This window comes from Colossoma macropomum, unplaced genomic scaffold, assembly GCF_904425465.1.
Source record: "Colossoma macropomum unplaced genomic scaffold, Colossoma_macropomum, whole genome shotgun sequence".
Taxonomy (NCBI): domain Eukaryota; kingdom Metazoa; phylum Chordata; class Actinopteri; order Characiformes; family Serrasalmidae; genus Colossoma; species Colossoma macropomum.
The window spans coordinates 1,965,431-1,986,864 of record NW_023494786.1 but is presented as its reverse complement, the minus strand read 5'-3'; the positions used below and the strand labels follow the sequence as shown (position 1 = coordinate 1,986,864).

Sequence of the window (21,434 nt, the reverse complement as noted above, 5' to 3'; positions counted from 1 at the left end):
TAGTATTATTGAAATTTTCTATTGTTGTTCTTATTTTTGCAATTACAGATTATGTTGATAATAGTTTTGGTTAATTAGCCACATATCCAGCATTTATGCCCAAATTTACATGCACTCCTACCAGATATGAGTACAGATATGCCAAGATGAATGTGATGAATAACAAAACCGTCCATGAATTTGTGTGCGCTCATCTTACGGTCAGATGTGACCATAAGCATCTTTAATGAACAAGAACCAAAGTGAGAAAAGTGAAGCAACTGAATATATGGAGGTGGTGGAAAGTTAATTAACAGATAATTAGCGGGATTAACACATAAGTGCTAGTAAATTATCACGTTACTTCTTTATATGAAGAAAAATACTTCAGTTAATTAACAATGTAATAAGCAGCAATTAGCACACAGATAATGAGTACGTAAGCCACAAACTAACGACAAACTAACTTATCAACTAACAGTGTACTTAATTACTAATTGATAAGTGCTTAATCAATTACTAAGTAATAGCTAATGCTTAATGAAGAGTTAACTAATAACTAAATAATGGGAAACTAATAGTTGATTATTATATATATATTTAATGATTGATTAGCGACCCTTAATGTAAAGTGTTACCCATACATTCTAAAAAACTAGAGGAATTCACCGTTAATGTCACATTATAGCAAGAATCTAGGTTTCCTTGTTTGACCACTTAAGTTTGAAAATTGACCAGAACCACCAAACAATTAAGTAAAATCCAGAGTCAAAAGATACATTGCCAAATGGTTGGGACATATCACTAGACTAGGGGTTATACAAGCTAATCTTATGTGCTACCTAGGACTGAATTCCAAAAACAAAGAACCCCTTTCATTTCATGGGAATGGTAACATGAGAGGTGAAGGAGAAGAGAGAAAAAGATGGTTGGGGGAGGGAATGAAGGCCACTGAAAGGCATTCACTTACTGCACTGAATCAGGCTTTTGTGACAGCTAGCTGAGGCAAGAGGGTAGGTAAGCCGATAGGAATGCCTCAGTGATCCCCAGGGCTAACAGTCCATTGCTAGGCCACTTTTTACACAGAAAGGCAGAGAGAAAGCAAGTGAGTGTCCTGTATTTCATTCAACCAGGCCAAACCCAAATCTGAGATGCTATTCCATCCATCTTTGCTTTCAAATGCTCATTCTTATAAGAAACATTTTAGTAGGTAATTAAGATTATTAATCATTCAATAATACACATTGTGATATATGATCATAAATATGTGTGATATGAAGTAATACACCCTTAAGACTAAAGTTGAGGCATGGACAGAGATACCCATCCAGCTACTGCTGTTGCTAAAAAAGGCAACCACATTTCTGTTCTACTCCCAGTGCAGTGTGTAATAATCCCCAGATTCTGCTCAGCCAGAGATATATACTTAAAGTATAAAGTTAAAGTAACTTAAGACAACTTAAAGTAAAAGGAATGTGCTGTGTATCTTAAACATCTGATCACACACACACACACACACACACACACACACACACACACACACACATACATATATATATATGTGTGTGTGTGTGTGTGTGTGTGTGTGGGGCATGGCGTTTAGGAAATTTTATATACATTTATATATAATGACTGAAAACTCTGAATATATGGAATGAAACTTGAGAACATGTAAAGAAACTCTGAATATATGGAATGAACCTTGAGAATATTGAATGAAATCTGACGTAATCAAGGCACCTGCGCCATCTTGTGTTTTGGATGTGTGAGATTCTGTACGGATGCAGGCAGTGCATCACTATGAAAGAGTCAGCACAAAATCTAGTAGCAGCAATCCTAAAGAGTGAAGAGATAATTAACACCTTGGTGAATCCATGTATGGGTTATTTTTCAGAGGTAGGCCTAGGCCCATTAGTTCCAGTAAAGGGAAATCTTAATGCTTCAGCATACCAAAACATTTTGGACAATTCTATGCTTCCACTTTTGTGTATAAAACTGTAATGTGTAGGTGTCCTAATACTTTTATATATAAAATATATATATAAAATATCAAGTACACCACCTTTTATCTAAATTTGTCTATTTTATCAATTCCACAGTTACAGACTGTAGTCCATCTGTTTCTCTGCATAAATTGTTAGCCCCTGTTTACCCTGTTCTTCAAATGGTCAGGACCCCCACAGAGCAGGTATTTTTTGGGTGGTGGATCATTCTCAGCACTGCAGTGGCAGTGACATGATGGTGGCGTGTTAGTGTGTGTTACATACTGAAGCACTGTGTGTCTCATCCCCCAGTGCAACACCCACTAACATGCCACCAGCACATGAATGTCACTGCTCTGTAGTGGTCCTGTGGGAATCCTTTTGAAGACTAAAGTAAAGGGGGTTAACAAAGTATGCAAAGAAACAGATGGACTACAATCTGTAATTGTAAAACTACAAAGGGAACATATTTTGTAAGGACCTGACAAAATGGAAAAGTCGATACAGAATAGGTGTATTTTTAATGAAGTGCATGTGTTATCATAAAAAAAGAAGAAAAACGGACTAATGTGTGGATGTATAGCAACCATTCATAAAAAAGCTTTAGGCGTGAGCCAGAAAGTAGGCTACAAAGTCTTCTGTTAAAATTATTTTTCTTAATATAAGTGATTGAGAAACAAATAAGAATTCCTTCTCACTAATTACAGTCTGTAGGCCGCCACAGTCATATTCTTCGTTCTTACAGAAATGTTCTGAGTTTCTATCAAGTTTAATAACATTTTTGAATAAAGAAATAATTGTCAGAGATTTTAATGTCCACTTTGATAAACCACAAAATCCACTAAGTAAGGCATTTATACCTTAAACTCTGTATGTTTCACTTAAAAGTCATTATTGCAGCCACACTCTTGACTTAATTTTGACCTTTCGTGTAAATATACATCATTTAGTCGTTAACCCAGAGCACAGCAGTGTTCATTACCTAATCTCATATGAAATTCGCTTTAGTTGTAATGTACATTCATCACCATGCTATCGTGTTAAGTGGACTATAACTTCCTCCACAGCTGGTAGCTTTATCAGAAACCTCCCACAATTATGAGCTTCTATCATATAGATAAGATTACCAAGTGCTTAGAGGATATTTTTGTTCTACTCTGGATAATGTGGCTCCATTAAAAATAAAATAATAAGGCAGAAAAAGCTTGTCCCTTGGTACAATGATCATAGTCAAACTTTAAAACACTGTCAGACAACTAGAGTGAAAATGGCACCTGACTAAACTAGTCTATCCCTCCACCTGGAGGGATAGACTTACAGACTATAGAAGGGCAACTACTGCAGCATGCTCAACCTCTCTCTCCTCTCTCATTGAAAACAATAAGATGAATTCTAGACTATTATTTAGCACAATTTCTAAATTGCCTAAAACCAAACAGTTACTGAACCCCAGATGCCATTAGCCTACAGCAGCAATGATTTTATGAATTTCTTTCGTAATAAAATTGACCAAAAAAAAACAAAAAACAAATTGCTGCCTTTCAAAGCCAATTCAGATCTTGAAAAATATTGTAACTACTGCAGTGTGTCTCGAACTGATTACCTTACTTCAACAAACTGAGCTAGTTAAAATTATTTCCTCCTCAAAATCTTCTACTTGCATATTAGATCCAATTCCTCTTTTAGGCATAGGAATCATATAAATAAAAAAATTCAGTCTGTTTTAGGCTACATCATAGTACAGAGACAGCACTAGTGAAAATTGTATGCTAATTATTCTCTGACCAAGGAAATGTATGTGTCCTCCTTGATCTTACTGCAGCATTTGATATGATATACCACTCTATCTTACTAGATAGACTAGAATACCTTGTAGGAGTAACAGGAATAGCTCTTTCCTGGTTCAGATCTTACATGACCGTTACCTGATCACTATGAGTTTGTAAACGTAAACGACAAATCATCTGTTCTTGCAAAAGTAAAGTATGGTGTTTCACAAGGCTGTGTTTTAGGATCAATAATTATATACACATTATATATGCTACCATTTGGTACCATTATCAGTAAACACGGCATCAGTTTCCACTGCTATACTGATGACACACAGTTATAAATATAAACCAACCAAATCAGATGATAAACTTCAACTTAACAAGATTGAGGACTGAATAAAAGACAAAAAAGAGTGGATGTCAAGTAACTTTCTCCTACTCAACTCAGATAAAACAGAGGTTCTTCTTCTTGGTCCAAAAGCTGCTAGAAACGAACTAATTTAACGCTTACACTTAATGGTCTCTCAGTTTTTACATCTATAAAAACCTTGGTGTCACGATAGATCCCAATCTGTCCTTCATTGCACATAACAAATATTACTAGAATAGCTTTCCTGCATCACTGCAATATTGCTAAGTTAAGAAGTGTACTGTCTCTACAGGATGCACAAAAGCTGGTCCATGCATTTATTTTCTCAAGGCTAGATTACTGCAAATGCCCTACTGTCCAGATGTTCCAGCACAAGCCTTAGCAAGCTTCAGTTAGTCCAGAACACTGCAGCCAGAGTCCTCACAAGTTTGACCATATCAGCCCAGTTTTATCAAACCTACACTGGTTGCCAGTTAAATTTCACATTCATTACAAAAATCTACATTACTGACATAGAAAGCTCTAAATGGCCTCACCCCTCAGTACCCGAGTGAACTTACCTCTTATTATGAACCATCACGCCTACTTAGATCACAAGGTGCTGGCTTACTATTAGTACCTAGAATTAATAAAGCTACATCAGGGGGTATAGCCTTCTTATACAAAGCCCCCCAGCTCCGGAATAATCTTCTAGTCAGTGTTCAGGATTCAGACACAGCCTCAGTCTTTAAGGCTAAACACTTGCTTGTTTAGTCAAACCTTTGGTAATTAGTCTTTCCTGTTAGATAAAAAGGTGCAGATTTGGGGGTTCATGGACAGAGTATTATAGTAAACTGGGAGTGCTGGCGCTGTCGCCCCACTGCTCATAAGTGTTCACTCAAGTTTGCTGACGGTGGAGTGGAGGGGCGTTGACATCTCAGGGAGCCCTCATGTTACCTTCTGGCTCTTCCTCTTTTTTAGGCTGCAATAACTAAACTAGTCTCTGCTACCCTCTTTTACCGCTGTAAGCTGTTATCAGTCACTCTTTACAGAACTAACTCTGTGTGTTCTTTTTCTATGCTGAGTTGAACAACTGCCCATCCTGTGCAGTCTAATGCTGTTGCTTCTTCTGCCTTGATCAAGTGCCCACTGCTCGCCAACCTTCTGGACTGGTTTGACCACCATGGAGCTTTTCGCTGTACAACGCTGTGCAAACCTCATCTGCATGAACTGACCTTTCTGATGATACTGCTGCTGCACATTATTTAATTATAACCATCACTTCATCTGTTTTGCCCGTTTCTGTACTTTAATATTTTATACCAACGTTGTTTTGCTATCTGGTGTCGACCAGGGGAGGATGGGTTTCCCATTTAAGTCTTGGTTCCTCTCAAGGTTTCTTCCTCTTGCTCTTAGGGAGCTTTTCCTTGCCCTTGTCGCCACTGGCTTGCTTATGGGGGCTTAGATCCAGATTTTTCTGTAAAGCTGCTTTGCTTTTACTGTTGTAAAAAGCACTATATAAATAAACTTTGACTTCACTTCTTTTTTATACTATCTCTGAACTGCATTTACACACTACATAGCCCACTTTAAGCACACCAGATTACAGCCCAGCGTCTCCTGTCCATTTTCAGATCATAACTGTTCAAAGTGAGATCAGATAACTGCTTTCAGACCAAAGGAAAAAGGCAGAATTGCAACATTATGCAACTCTGCATCTTGCTTTTTATCCTTTACTCTCTTACGCTTCCTTATAGTAGGCATAAATGAGCGGCCATTCCTTTAAATATTCAAATAGTCAGCATTTATTCAAATAGTCAAATAGAGCAGCGATTTATCCAGGAAACATGTTTTGAACACGCAAATTCACTCGGTACCGATGCAAATAAGTGCCAGTGAAATAGAGCAAGCCTCACTAAAATACACAGATACTTTGTGGTGCACCGTTACTGGTGACTCCCTCTGTGCTCTCTGCTGCAACCACATTTTTAAGTGACATGGAAAACAAACAAAAGGCTATTTTATGCTTGTAGTCTGAAGATTCTGTGCAATGTCAAAAGTTTTTTTCTAAGCTGAGCCACAAATATTCACATTGAAATTCAGCCCTTCATAAGGAATAAGTTTAAAAGGAGCCAAATGGAAGTACAACTGAGGTGTTCACCAAAAATTGCACCAGATCCCTGTGAGATGTGTTTTCTAGATGCACCAAACAGTTTGTATATCAATACTTATAGTTCCAAGATTTTTCAGCTGGCTTTGTTTTGGTTACAGCAGCTGTTTTTTTTGCTCAGTAATTAGCAACATGAGCTGCATTTTTATTGGTTATGAAAATGATCCATCAAAAGCACAAATCACTGTTCATTGTCACTAATCTACATTGAGAGACAAAGATTTGGGCAAATTATGGTTACAAGTGGTACAGCACCTGAAATATGGTGCTCATACGGATATCGAGGTAATACGAAAATCACTGAGGGTCTGCAATAATCGCTTTACCAGGGGGAACATCTGAAATTGCGAGTTGTGCCCATGGACTGTTTTACAACCTTTGAGTAACATAATGAAATTATTTAGCCAGATTTACTAAGTGTACATCAAAGTGCTTCAGTATTGTATGGCAAAACAGTGTTGAGTAATATGTCTAATAAACCTGGCAACTTCATTAGAGTTGAGTAGAGTGATTTCACCTTGTGCTAGTTACCCTTCGGTTAAAAGGTTTCATTGTGCAATGCCATAGAACGGGGCTGGTGTGGCTGCAGGTTTTCACTCAAAACAACCTGGAGCACTCCTGATTCCACTTGTTTAATCAGTTGGTTTCAGTCTTCAAACTGCTGATCAGGTGATCCCCAGCTTTGCTGGAATGAAAACCTGCAGCCACATCAGCCCTTTGTGGATAAGATTGGACACCCCTGCCATAGAAAAACCACCTTTCAGTGGATGGTTCTTTAGAGAACCATGTTGTAAATGAGTGAGTGCGAAAAAAATTCAAAGTTTACAGAACCTCCATATAATGTAACATTTTTAGAAAGAACATTTAAATTTGTAGTGAACTTTTACATTATGTTGAGGTTCTTTAAACCATTAAACCTACACTTTCACAAATATTTTTTCCATACAGGTTTTTGTTTACTTGTTTATTGCTGTTTGAAAAAAAAATTATTAATGTTTAATTTTCTGCGAATCATAGCATTCACAAAGAATCTAAAGAGTAAATAGTGACCAGATTTGTGCTCCGATTATGACATTATGGTCCTCAAATCAGGCTTTGGAACAGCAGACCTATTCAGACAAAGAGCAGAAAAGCATATCTGAGTACACATGAGACAACTGGAGTGATACAGGCACACAAATTACTCTTTGGAGCTAGATAATGGAACAATAAAAGGGAGTTTTTAAAGCATGTTTATGAGAAATAAACTCACCTGCTGAAAATCTACCCCACACAATAAGTTAAGATTGGCACTATGGCTGCCAACCAGCTGAAAAAAGTCATTTAGTTTATTTATTTATTTAATTTTATTTAATCATAGTACTCACAGAGTGGGGTTTCACCGTTGATTCAGTTTAAGTAAGTTATGTTAAGTCACTTAGTATTCTGCCTCTCATCCACAATGAGTTGCAAGAGAAAAATCCATCCAACAGGGATGCAATTTTTACATATGCCCTTCGTTTTATAGATCTCCAAAATGAAAATAAATAATATGCAAAATCAAAGGAAACAAGGAGACACCTGTCAGCAGAGAGACAAAGCAACAGACAGCTGAGCTAAACAAATGGAAGAGTTGAACAAGTGTCTGAGAGTATCTTATAGTAGGAAATGATGGAAAATAAGGACATACTATATTCTCTACTTCAGGTCTCACTTTCTTCTGTTTATCTCACAGACAACAGGCCACAAGAGAGACAACAAAGAGGGACATCCTTACAGATCAATAACTAATGCAGATCACCTAGGAAAACCAGGCTGTGCAGACCTGAATGTGAGGAAAGAAGGTGTCCTTAAGTGTCTATTTTGTGGATGGGAATATCTTGTTTTTTAGCAGAGATTAACACTACCATTTGTTTCACAACAATACAAAAATAAGGATTAAAGAGAAATTTACTCCTAGATCTGAGTAAAAATGGCAAATTATCCTGGAAAGGGAGGTGAATATCACTGCCAGCCCAATGGAAAAAGTGTCAATGGAACAGAGGAAGCTTTTTGAATAAACAAAAACCGCACCATGACTCACTCACTCTTAGGCCATAGTCTATGTCCCATAGAAAGCAGGAGGAGAGAGAAAGAGGGAGAAAAAGATGTGGAGAAAGTCCCCAACATACAAATCTTCCATTCTGGATTGAAGTATACAGTAGAAAGAACACAAAAGTAGGTTTGCACTGATCATTAAATCAAAGCCTCCAGTTAGGATTAAATCATGCTAGATAACATTACATGTTTATACTTACTAGTCTTTCATTAATTCATTAATTAATTTCCATTACTATTATAGCATGTGTACAATTACACAATAATTGGGTAATTGCTTCTTCTGGAGTCTTTAAAACAGAAAGGATAGAGATTGGATAACAATTTGATAATTTATTTGATACATCTTCACTGACAACACAAATAAGGATAAGGCTTTAGAAGTGGTTTAAAAAGTTCACTTAGCAAAGATGCCTTTGAATTGAAGATGTTGTTCTTAAACCTAAAACATTGTTTCATCTTCAATCCAATGTGCTGAAATACCAAGCCAAAATTAAGCTGATTACATTTAGACAATGTAGTAAAATCTTTCTGGTCAACTGCAGTATTAGAGACATTAAGCATTTCAGCACACAGTAGTATTTCATCAAACGCTGAAGATGATAAAACAGCAAGTGTCTGCACACCAGTAAGAATTCTATCACATCAGTTGACATGGTTGTAAATCCCTTAGTTGATGTTTAAACATGCACAAGATTCACAAATCTGTGCATGGTCAATGCATATATATAAGACATAAGACATTTATATATAAGAGCAAGTGTACGTACAAGTAAAGGTATATGTAGTCTGAAGTTCATGTACAGTTGGTACATCAGTTTTCATTTACAGTGACATCCATGAAATTTAGTATCAGATTCATAGGACCATTTTATAAACAGGAGATTGAACAAATGAAGTAGTAATATAGTTATCACAGCCCACGGACCAATTCACCTTTTTTTTCACTTTTTTGCCTGAATCAAAATAATATAAAAGTATGGAATAACTAATCCAAGCGTAATTTATAGCAATAAAGAAATATCTTAACATCAAGATGCTCTTTATGACAAAAGTAAACCAAAGCAATGTTTAGGTGATCGACCTATAAGTTCAAAACTAGAGCAGATAAATCTGGATTTTTTTTTAACCCACCTTTTGGTCCACGATAGAGCAGGCAACCTGTTTGACATAGGCCAGGTCCGCTGCCTGGGGCAGCAGTACAGACTCTCGGGTCAGTCCAATCTGGATGATGAAGGAAACACCAGCTGGCGTGGGAGGCATAAAGGACATACTGGAAGCGCCACTAGGCCCCTGAGACAGTCCTGTGTCCACAGCAGGGAAGCCCGGTGTATGAACAGCAGACAGTGAAAATGGGAGGGCATGCTGTATTACCACTGACCCAGGGGGAGACGAGCTACCTGGGGGAAAAAACACCTGGGATAGGGGTCCTGGGGGCATGTCAGGACTGCCATTGGCCATCATGAAGAGCTACCGCCAGTTAGGCCAGGAGGTAAGAGAAAGGGATGCAAGGGAGCCAGGAGTACACACCAAGACACAGTTCACTTACTCGTGTACGGTCGTAGTCCTGCTCTGTTGCGGTCTCCGTCTTATAGGAGAACAGGAAAAAGGCTCCCTTTCTAGGTTCTTTTCTTTTCGCTTCTTCCGTTCGCCGCACTTCACAAAATGCTATAACGTTACGCCTTTCATTTCAGAGAGCAGTCAAGTGAGTACAATTAAATAACTACAACTCCACTTTCTGGCAGAAAGTATCGCTCCGGCTCCCCCTCCTTTTTCCTGTCCTGCTCTTCCAAAGCTGCTTTGAAGAGGAGAAAGTCCAAACTTTAGCAGGAAACACACCACAGGAAGAGATGAAACACAAACAGTACAACGAAAAAGAAAGATAAAAAAATCTCTAAGCTCGTCTGAACAAGATGGCCTCCGAGTACAGGAAATAATGAAGGCACGAGCGAGTGCCTGGTTAAGCTTGCTTTGCAAGTCGATCCGTGTTTCGGTTTCTTCTAAAGTTGAGCTAAACCAAATACGCTCTGGTTAAGAGAACCGAAGACACTCCCTCTTCTCTTATCTCCACCTCAAACTGTCTAAACCTGCCCATGCTGAAGAGGAAGTGGTTTGATGGATTGGGCTCTCAGCCAATCCGATGGAGGCATAGCTGTAAAGGCGCATTTATTGTCTTTATGGCCTTTGCTCCTCATCTTGGCTTTGGACAAATTTGTTTTTATGTTTTTTTTTGTTTTTTTTTAAAACTGGAACAGCCTTACTCTCCTTGCGTTGCCTGGGGCCGTACTACAACACTTTATGTCCCTTGCTGTCACCCGTCTTCCCTCGGCCCGTCCGTTCCTCCTTTTTCATGTTTTATCTGGCAGAGCCACTGTACCTGTGTGACCACATATGATAAGAGTTTTTCCAATTGCCTTTCCACATTTTCTCCAGTATTGTAAAATTAACAAATCTTTAAGTACAATCACCTCATCAGTTTATACTGTGTAGCACAATAATATATTTTACTTGGATAGTCATAACTTACACAAAACATTTAACTTCAAAATTGAATAAATCAATCACTGAATACCATGTCATCAAAGTTAAATGATTCATTATTGCTTAAACCAAGACTGCCAAAATGCTTAAGAACAGACTCTCCAGAAAGTGTTTAAAAAAGAGTTACCTGCTGTATAATAAGGCTGAATTTTCTCTATAGCCAACTGATTGCAGTAGCATCAAATGATTGTACATTAATAACTTACATCAAAACAATTCTCGCCAAAAGAACGTAAACTGATGGACAGAAAATGTGTTGTAGTAAAAGATTTTATTTATGTGCAATGATGTAAATTCCAAAAAACGTTTTATTCAGTATATTTGTGTGGCATCAGATCTGTTAGTGTTACTACTGTTACAATGTCTGTTTGGGATATGTGAATTATGAAAATTTCAAAGCACCCTTTTCTTTTTAGTGTATAAATGTCAACAAAAGACATGAATTCACTTTTTATATTTATAATGTGTACATTTTGAGTAAAACAGAAATTTATTACTATGTATGTGGAAACATTACTATAAATTTTCAATGCCTCATCACCTCGTGCAATCCGTGTCTATCTAGCCTGATACTCTGCATGGCTAACAAGGGCAAAAAAACATTTTTTAGTAGACATTCCCAACATGTGACGTGTCCGCTGTGATTTCTTCAAATGCAGCATCCATTGCATCCAGCAAAGACATGTACGCTGTATAGACAAAAATATTGGGACACACCTCCTAATTCTTGAGTTCAGGTGTTTCAGCCACACCCATTACTAACAGTTACATAAAATTAAGCACATTATCTATTGAAACTGCAAGGCTAACACTTGCAATAGAATGGATCATACTGATGATCTTAGTGACCTTAAACATGTCACTCTCATAGGATACCATCTCTGCCCCAAGTCAGTTTGTGAAATATCTGTCCAGCTAAATCTGCCCCTGTCAACTGTAAGTGCTATTATTGTGAAATGGAAGCACCTAGGAGCAACAACATCTTAGCCACAAAGCGTTGGACCATGCAAACTCACTGAATGCGGCTCCTGAGTGTTAAAGCGCACAGTGCCTATCCTCTGTTGAATCACTCACTAATGAGTTCCAAATTGCCTGTGGAAGCAACATCAGCAAAAGAATTGTGCGTTAAGAGCTTCACGAAATGGGTTCAATAGCCAAGCAGCTACACAGAAGCCTAAGATCAAAATGCACAATGCCAGCTGGGGGGTGGGGGTGTAAAGCACACATTTGTCCATATAGTAACATATACACCTGACTATTTTTTAACCAGCCCCAAACTGTATAACAAACGTGCCACATTTTTCACGATTTTTCATGATTAACAAGATGTGTTCTCTGCTGTGATGGAGCACCCACAAAATACCTGTGGGATGAGTTGGACTGCCACATCTGCACCTGACCTCACAATTGCTCTTGTGGTTGCAAGCAAATCCTGACAGCAATGTTGCAATATCCACTGTGTAAGCCATTTTCCCAGAAGAGTAGAGACTGTTACTGCAGCACTGCAGTGGGGACACACTGCCTATAAATACGCTTTGATTTCCAAAGAAACTCTTAAAATCTTTGGACATACAGCATAGCTCCATTAGAAGTACTGCCAGGAATTTACAACTGAAAATGTCTGAAAGTCATATTCAGCATGTCTGTTGTACAAAACAAAGCATGGCCAAGGTAGAAACAGCAACTAAATGAATAAAATAAATAGCTACATACAGAGTGGCAGTCTGGGGCTGTATATATTTAGTAAAGGCTTTATCTAACTAATCAAATGATCAGAAGCTTGGCTCAATGTCCCCCATGTTTCAACAAATTTCAGTATCTAGATTATTATTCTTACACAGATAAAGTTGAAGTGTCTCACAAATGAACATGGACATTCAATTCCATCTGATTCATATAGCAGTTATTTTATGGAAATATGTAGATGTGTGCTCTGTATAGACATTTTCATATTACATTTTTATGGGTTGTCAAAGGAAGTACAAAGAACACAGGAGACCTTCTTACTGTACTGCATTCTATGTACAAAAACTTTATTTTTTCCAAATAACATAAAACAAGACCTGCACGTAAACCAAAATCAATGAAGAGGGAAACTACGTAATTGTATAATTTCATTCTAGGTAGAATGCAGTTCAAAAATATGAATAACAAATAATAAAATAAAATAAATAAAAGGCAGGTCTTTTGATTTTGGAGTTAGATGATAATGTTAGAATGTGTAGGTTAATATGTAGTACAAAATATCACACAGTGATAAATTGCAAAACAGAAAAAATGTGTCCTTTCACCTTGGCCTTTGACTATAACTATTACTCCTCCCCCAACAGCTTTACACTGCATTTCTCAATCACAAGCAAGTTCTAAGCCTAAAAAACCCAAATAATCACATATGATACTATTATATTCTTACACCTTAAGAACTGTAATCAAAATAATGATGACTCTATTAAAGAAAAGCAACAAACGAGGGTGAGTATGGCAGACATTTATATTATGCAATGGCAGCTACATTTTATGTTTTCATCTTTCTTTCTGTAATTGATTTATCCTCACTTGGAGAAATGTGATTACTTCGGCATTTTAAAAGGCTAGTTTGAGGTTCAAGGGTACAAAAAAGGGGCCTACTAAAACTTTCTACAGACTCATGCAGTCTGCAATCTATGGAAGTGAACCTAACAATTATTTATTAGAGACCATATAATCCCAGTTCACTTAAAAATGTAGTGTAGCATGAAACTAACCATCACTCCTAAGTCCTGAATCACTTCCAAGGAAAGGAGCAAACAGCTAGGGAAGATGATCTCTATCCCAGTAAGTCTGCAATTGTGTGTTTAACATGCATTGACTGAACAAGTGACTTCCATGATTCCTCACTAAAATCACTGAAGACATTATTGCCATTTTATATGGCAATACTATACCAAGGGAGTATTTAGCTTGCTTTTGAAAAAGAATAACATTCTGTGCATCCCCTGCTAGTGTGTACACTTTTATTCCAGGATGGAGAGGTATTTGAATAGAGGGAGCCAAGTTACTGATTGACAACTACACTCTCTCTAAAAGTGGCTTACTGTAATTGCTCTTTCCATTGCTTACCAACAAGCCTCCAGTCATGCATCTGTAGAAAACAGGTCAATTGGCAAAAACAAACCAAGTAATACAAAAGCTGGCAAAAACCATCATGACTTTTGACCACCAATGCTCATAGCTATTCTCTGTCAAAATTATTGTGCACTAAACTGTGATTGCTTCTTTCCTCTAATTTTCTCCCATCCTCCCATTTGGGTTCATAAAATCTCGTCTCTCCTTTAGTAGTGTTTTCCATCTTGTCACTATGTCTACAGGGAGCAGGGTAGAGACAGGCCCTTCAGAGTTTTATTTGGTGCCTGGATCTGTAACAAAACTCCACCACCACTGACAAAAGCACACTAATAAGAACCAGACAAGCTGCTTACCATATTCAGATGCCTCCCTCCACTCTCCCTGAACTCTAGGGGCTAGTGAAACACATTCTAGATAAACTATGACAAAGAATCCTTTGAAGTTAAACTGGCAACTTAGATGGCAACTTTGCAAAAGCAATTATCAATCACCCTCACTAATAAACAACTTTGTATGCTTAACCTTCTTAGATCAATAATAGTAATGGTAAATAATAAACCTTATAAAGTTTAACATGGAGGCAAAGTCCATCCTGCAGCAAACAGCAAGAATTCATACTGCTCTGACATCAGTGTCTACCAAGATGCAGATGATGCCACTTGTCACATTTAATAAAAGCACATTTCATCAGCAGATTTTTGAATTTCACTCGAATGGCTGTTATTCTGAAGTTGCAGGAAACTGCCTAGTGGATGGAACAACTTAGCAATGGCAGGCTTACGCTAGGTATAAATACATTCCACCAGCTTACAGCAACAGTTCCCTGATTCAGAAGAGCTTAGCACCAAGATTTGTGAGACAGCGGGCTATATACAGTGCACACTGAGAGAGAGTATCATTATGTACATAAAAGATTCTTTGCAACTACCTGGCCAAAAAGCATTTGCAACCAAAGTTTCTACAAAACAGCAGACCACTTCTCATTATGTGATTAGTGTGGATATGAATTATGATGATGCAATCACATGTAGACACTTTCCTGTTCTACGTACACACATAGCAAACACACACTTGATATAAAAATGTAATGATACAAATGAGGGAGAACATTGAAAATCTAAGGCTTTGAGTGTGCAGTTATGAGGCTAAAGTTAAAGCTATGACTTTTTTCTGTACTGCTGAAAAGTGGCAACTGGATGCCTAAAGAAGTCTTCTACAGCAGTCTTTGGAATGAAATGCATCATTTGCCCATGTAACTAGGCAACAGCTGTTCCCATTATTTGGGAATTAGCTTACAGACAAGGATGTTTAACATTGGCACTGATGAAATATGCAACTTGGGAGGTGTCTTGTCGGCCAACAGCAGTCAAATACTTGTCCTAAATCAGACATCAAAATGAAAACAATTGTGTGTTGGTATGAAGATGTGTACATCTGTCAAAAGAATGGAAATTACTTTCTACACACTAAACAGCCTGAAAAAAAACAAAAAATAATCCTTGTGCAGATTAAAATTAAAACCATTGCATTTAAAAAACAATTCCTGTCAACAAAGTACAATTTCTGTCACAGCGTGTGAGGCATTAAAGGAAAGGAAAGCAAAGTAATATGAGGAATGGAGTCCCATGCCTATTACACAGGCAGTGGTGTGTTGTTTCCTCTTTGTGCATGTAATGTATGTGTAGAAGAATCATCCCAACGTCAGGCCCAATAGTGAAGGTGTATCCCCTGAGGAGCAGACCAAGAAGGGAGACATGGGAGGGGGCAAGGGGAAAAGGAGAGAGAGCATGAGAAAGGTGAGAGAGAGAGAGGTAATGCAACAAACACTTACAAATGCAAACAAACACAATCAAACACGAAGTCTGCCTCTAGCTTGAAACCTGCATAGTCTGTTTCAAAACATATTTCTCATCACCAAGCCAAACTAGCCTGCATTTGGGGAAACTATATGCACTAACCAATGAAGATGAAAAAGAGCCAGGATTAGGCAGTCAGACAAAAATTTTAGCCAGGGCATCAGCTCCAGCACTGGCAATGAAGGGCTGTGAGGAGTGGAACGCCACATCGTGGATGGCCTCATCATGCTTCTTCCTATGGGCTGTGATCTCTTGCACGCATGTTCGATTATCCAGCATCCACAAGCGAACCGAGCAGTCATGACCTGAGAGAGAGAGAGAGAGAGAGAGAGAGAGAGAGAGAGAGAGAGAGAGAGAGAGAGATATATCGATGGGTGAGGGAAGATATTTTATATTTATATCCAACAGATGGATTTATATACCATAACTTGGAAGCTTAAACAAGTACTTCAGGGTTTTGATACCTAGATCTTGCAAATAAGTTGACCTGAAATTTGCGTTAAAATTTGCATTATTAGTTCAAAATCAGAATTGGAATCAGATTTATTAACCAAGTATGTTGACACACACAAAAGGAATTTGGTTTGGTTCCAAAAACCTGTTCTAGCAGCTTTTCCATGTAATTTCTTTTAGCCACTCTGATCTCCTTTGTCAGTGAGTTTCTGGCCTGTTTGTACATCTCCACTTCTGTAGGCATCAGCCTTGGCCTGATGAAGCTGTCCAAGTTTGGCTGTGAACCATGACTTATTATTATTGAATGTGTAGACGGTCTTGGTTGCCATACACATCTCTTTGCAAAAACTGATGTAAGACGTCACAGTGTCAGTCAGTTCAACTAGGTTGTCAGTTGCAGCTTCAAAAACGCTACAGCTGGTACATTCAAAACAATCTTGCAGCTCTTGCTTTGCCTCTCTGGTCAATTTCTTCACTGTTTTTACAAAAGGCATTGCAGATTTTTGTTTTTGCTTGTAGGTTGGAATAGGTTGAACCAAGCAGTGATCAGTGCCCTGAAGCTGCCCAGGGGACAGAGGGTCTTTAAGAATGGTGTAGTCCAGTGTGTTATTATACCTGGTGGGCCAATTAATATGCAACCTATATTATAATGAGTGAGTCTGTAAATTTTTGTTGGTTTGAGGTTGAATGTAAACACCGACCAGAATGAAGGAGAAATGACTTGTAGTTTATTAACAAGTTTTGGCTGCAGTGTTTATTTAGCACTTTACACCAACATTTGTTAAATGTAGAAGCAACTTCTACCGCCTTTCGCTTTCCCTGACAGCTCCATTACACATAGATGAAAGTCTGACAGATGTAATCGGCAGCCTGGTCTCAGTAAAACAAAGATCAGCACAGCGTACAAAGCTCTTGTTCGTCCTGTTGAGGAGAAGCAGTTTGTTCATTTTATTGAGCAAGGAGAGGAGATTCGCCAGATGAATCGATGGGAGCGCAGTTCAAAATCCCTCTTCAGAACTTCACATCCTCACCAGCGCACTTCTCCTCTGTGTCCCACAGAGAGCCGCTGTTCCTCCAACAAGGATCTTCAAACAACTTCCTGGGTTCGTGAAAACTGCCGAAAAGCTATCTAGAGTGAAGTGCTTTATGTTAAGCAGTTCGTCCCTGGTGTAACTAACCAGATTTGAGTAGCTGAACACGCAAAAAACAAAAACGAAGATAATAATATAGCCGCATACAGCAATCTGCGGGTTCAAGCAAGCATCGGCACAATATGCAGTTCTACCCAACTAGGCCTAACAAGACCTAATGCAGTTTGGGTCTCATTAATAGAGAGAAGATAAAAAGTCCTGGGAGGCCAGAGGTTATCATAAGGCCCTAATTGTTGAGCAGTGGTCTTTGAACATACTACATGCTTCATTTCATATGTCATGAGCTTTGTTGCACATGCAAAAGATTGTCAACATGGATGTCAACAATACATGACTAATGGTAGAATTTCTATCATAGTTGTATTTGCAAAATGGTTTGGTTCTTCATATTTAACCCTTTCATATGTATGCCATGATGAGGCCCAGTGCACCCACTTAAGGGGCCCTTTAGGCATAGAGGAGCTATTGATTATTGACCAGGGAACTTAAAGATGTTTTGTTGAAACTGACCTTTTCACCTTTGAATAATAAACTGTAGTCTTTAAACGAATATCTCAGACCAATGACTGAAGAATTAGTAATTTAAGCAAGCAATGCCATGGCCGCAGTGATTAACTGATAGAAAGAGACCATGATGAGTATTTTTTTTTATATTTATTTACCTAGATAAGCCACAGAGTATTTCTAGACCAATTTTGAAAAGTTAGGAACAAAACCCAGAGACTAGTTTGAAAAGTGTGGTTCTTAAATAGTTAAGGCAAAAACTATGCATTTCGTTAATACACTTTGCAAATTTGTTTGGCACATAGTACTACATTACACAAACCCAGGTATGTGACCAAAAAAAGAAAATATGCACATGTAATATGTAATAATTACTTGATTTTCATGAATAGCGCCCATCAATTTTGAAACTTCACTGTTTGTCAGAAAGTGCCTACATAGAGACACCATTCAAGTTTCAAGACCAAGAAGCCTGTCAAATGCCTGCTGAAAACTGATTGGCTGATATTGACCATAAATTTCACTTATAGGCTGTCTAAAAAATGCCATCTGTAAAATATCAGCTTGATCTGATGTTGGATGCTGAGAAACAGTTATTTGACAATTATAGTGTCCCCTAATGACATATGTGATCCAACACTGATGCAAAAAAGTAGGTGGAGCTGAATGGTCCAAATTTCAAATCAGTTTGTATTGAGCCAAGGAATCAGGAAAAGAAAGAATGTTGTCTCCAAAAATGTTGGTTTAGGAGTTATGAGGCAAAACGCGTTTACAGTGCTATAGCGCCCCCTTCAGGGTAATTTTTGTTGCCTGGCTAGATGCACACAAACTACACCTACCCAAAAAAGTTTGGTGTCTCTATGATGGTCTCTTCTCCACAACACATTTTTCAGAAGAAGAAAAAGAAGAATAAGAAGAATCTGAGCAAATACAACTAGAAAGCGCTGTGCTGAGGCTTCCACTCACTGAGCCATCTACCACTAAACCAGTAGCTCATAATGAAACAACAAGTATGCATTATACTAAATTATACTGCCTTCTTTAGAAGCCTTCCAAATACACTATACTATGGATATTTTAACCAGTGGGAATGGTGTGAGAATGAGTATACTCACTGCCAGATATGAGGTAAGTGCCTTTAGGGTCTGTGGTGAGACAAGTTACTGCATCCAGGTGAGCCACCATAGAGTGAATCACTTTCCCTGGAGGAAAGAAAGGAAAAAGGAAAAGAGACAAAAAAAAAAAGAATATTTACATGGTGTGTTTTCTGACGCTGAGGTCTGAAGATGTCCTATAATGTACCAGGTATGTAATGTATAAGGTGGCGTTCGATGTTCGTTTGCATTTGCCTTTTTATTCTGACGCTTAAAGCACGTCCATGCCGAAAACTGAATCACAAACTTTTACACAACTCACTTTCCTGTTGATTTATCCATTTTGCATTTTCATTTTAATTTTGTCAGATATGCAGCCTATTGCTATGAAAAAGAAATAAGGACAAACATTGCATTTTAATTTTGGTTTTGACACGTATTCTGCATATTATGAAGAAAAGCCAAAGTGAAGCTTGTATTTTCCTTTCTCTTTTACCTTTTTCATTTTAGATACGGCCATGAAATACCAGAATAATGACTAAAATGAAATAACAAATAGCAGTTTTAAATTTATTTTTGTCACAAATGGCTCGTGCTCATGTGAAAAACGAAATTGCAAATGTAGGTATTTAATTTTATTTTCAATTTTGGCAGGATATTTGCGCAGATGTTTGGTAAAAGAAATGGCAAAAAGAGGTTTGCATCTACATTTATTGTTTTAATTTTAATTTCTTTTTTGGCTGGATTTGCCTCCCATACAGAGACGGCAGTTTTTGGAAGTGTTGCTGAGTCCATGCAGTGATTTCTACTACAGAATCGTGTCTGTTTTTAATGTAATGCCACCAGAGGTCCCAAAGATCACGGCCATTCAAAACTGGTTTTCGGCCTTGTCCCTTGCATGTACAGAGATTTTTCCGGATTCTCGCCATCTTATAATAATATGTAGAATAGATGATGAAATCCCCAGGTTCTTTGCTGATTTACGTAGAGAAATGTTATTCTTGAACTGTTGCTCTAATCGCCTACACAGTCAATCACAGAGTAGTGAACGCTTCCCCATCTTTACTTCTAAAAGACTCAGCTTCTCTGGGATGCTGTTTTTATACCCAGTCACCATCAAAAGATTCAGAGAGTCCAGAGAAATCACTGTATGCAAGGGACAAGACTGAAAATGAATATTGACTGGCTGTGATCTTCAGGCCCTCAGGCGACACTGCATTAAAAACAGAAATTATTCTGTAGTGGAAATCACTGCATGGGCTCAGGAACACTTCTGATAACTGTCTGTGAACACAGTATATCACTGCATCCACAAATGCAAATTAAAACTCTACCATGCAAAGGAGAAACCATATATAAACAGGATCCAGAAACGCTGCTGCCTTCTCTGGGCTTGAGCTAATTTAAAATGGACTGGTCCATTTTCCAAGTGGAAAAGTGTCCTGTGGTCTGACGAATCAAAATTCTTTTTGTAAATCATTGACATCGTGTTCTCCAGGCTAAAGACTACCCAGCTTGTTATCAGTTCACAGTTCAAAAGTCAGCATCCATGGGGGTGTATGGGGGTGCATTAGTACAGATGGCAAGGGTGACTTCACATCTGTAAAGGGACCATTAATGCTGAAAGATATATTGGAGCAACATATGCTGCCATCCAGACGATGTCTTTTTTTAGGGAAGGCTTTGATTATTTCAGCAAGACAATGTCAAACCACAATAGCATGTATTACAACAGCCTGGCTCTGTAGTAAGAGAGTCCTGGTGCTAAACTGGCCTGCCTGTCACCCATTAAAAACATTTGGCACGTTATGAAAAAACAATACGACAAAGGAGACCCTGCTAAGCAGCTGAAATCCTATAAGAAGCAAGAATGGACAACATTTCACTTTCTAAACTACAGCAGTTGGTCTTACAGCAGATTGATGTTAAAAGAACAGGTGATGCAACATAGTGGTAAACATACCCCTGTCCCAACTTGATATATATGTGTAGAACAGTTTTATCTTCATAATCATCATAAGAAGCAAAAGATGAGTTGTGAGAAAGATCTTTTTGAGTAGTAACTGAGGTTTTCACTGTGAGTGCTCATAAATAACACAAAAAACCAAAGGCTTTTCTAGTCTGTTTACAAGGGGATAGGAAAAATCAGCAGTGTAATTACTGGTAGATGCCCCATAAAATGCATCTAGGCTTAAGCCTTACATTTTGTTTACAGACACACACACATACACACCTGTCTTGTTGTCCATGAAGCGGATGGTGCGGTTTTCGTGGGCAGTGATAGAGACAGATTGGGTTGGATGACTGACCACACGGTTAATCAGCTCACTGCCTGCAGGAGGCAATAAACATATACATGGTACATCAGTGCAAAGGAAACATGGAGACCTAATTGAACACAG

General features: G+C 38.2%; 2 protein-coding genes across 3 annotated transcripts in view; both read right to left on the bottom strand.

Annotated features, from left to right (window-relative positions):
- prkd2 (protein kinase D2) overlaps positions 1 to 10,434 on the bottom strand; it is a 67,648-nt gene extending 57,214 nt beyond the window's left edge. The window contains exon 1 of one of the 2 annotated variants that reach the window (XR_005005976.1): positions 9,463 to 10,434. Coding sequence is in view for 1 of the 2 variants with exons in the window: in XM_036557447.1 (XP_036413340.1) it covers positions 9,463 to 9,792 (330 nt within the window). In the remaining variant the exon portion in view is untranslated. The remainder of the gene's footprint in view (positions 1 to 9,462) is intronic. The other variant, XM_036557447.1, reaches the window with a different exon arrangement.
- Positions 10,435 to 13,173: 2,739 nt separating this feature from the next.
- strn4 (striatin, calmodulin binding protein 4) overlaps positions 13,174 to 21,434 on the bottom strand; it is an 84,923-nt gene continuing 76,662 nt past the window's right edge. Inside the window, exons 15-18 of the mRNA XM_036557422.1 lie at positions 21,266 to 21,364; positions 19,054 to 19,140; positions 15,933 to 16,135; positions 13,174 to 15,702 (exon numbers count right to left, since the gene is read on the bottom strand). Coding sequence (XP_036413315.1) covers positions 15,966 to 16,135; positions 19,054 to 19,140; positions 21,266 to 21,364 — 356 coding nt within the window. The 3' untranslated portion in view covers positions 13,174 to 15,702; positions 15,933 to 15,965. The remainder of the gene's footprint in view (positions 15,703 to 15,932; positions 16,136 to 19,053; positions 19,141 to 21,265; positions 21,365 to 21,434) is intronic.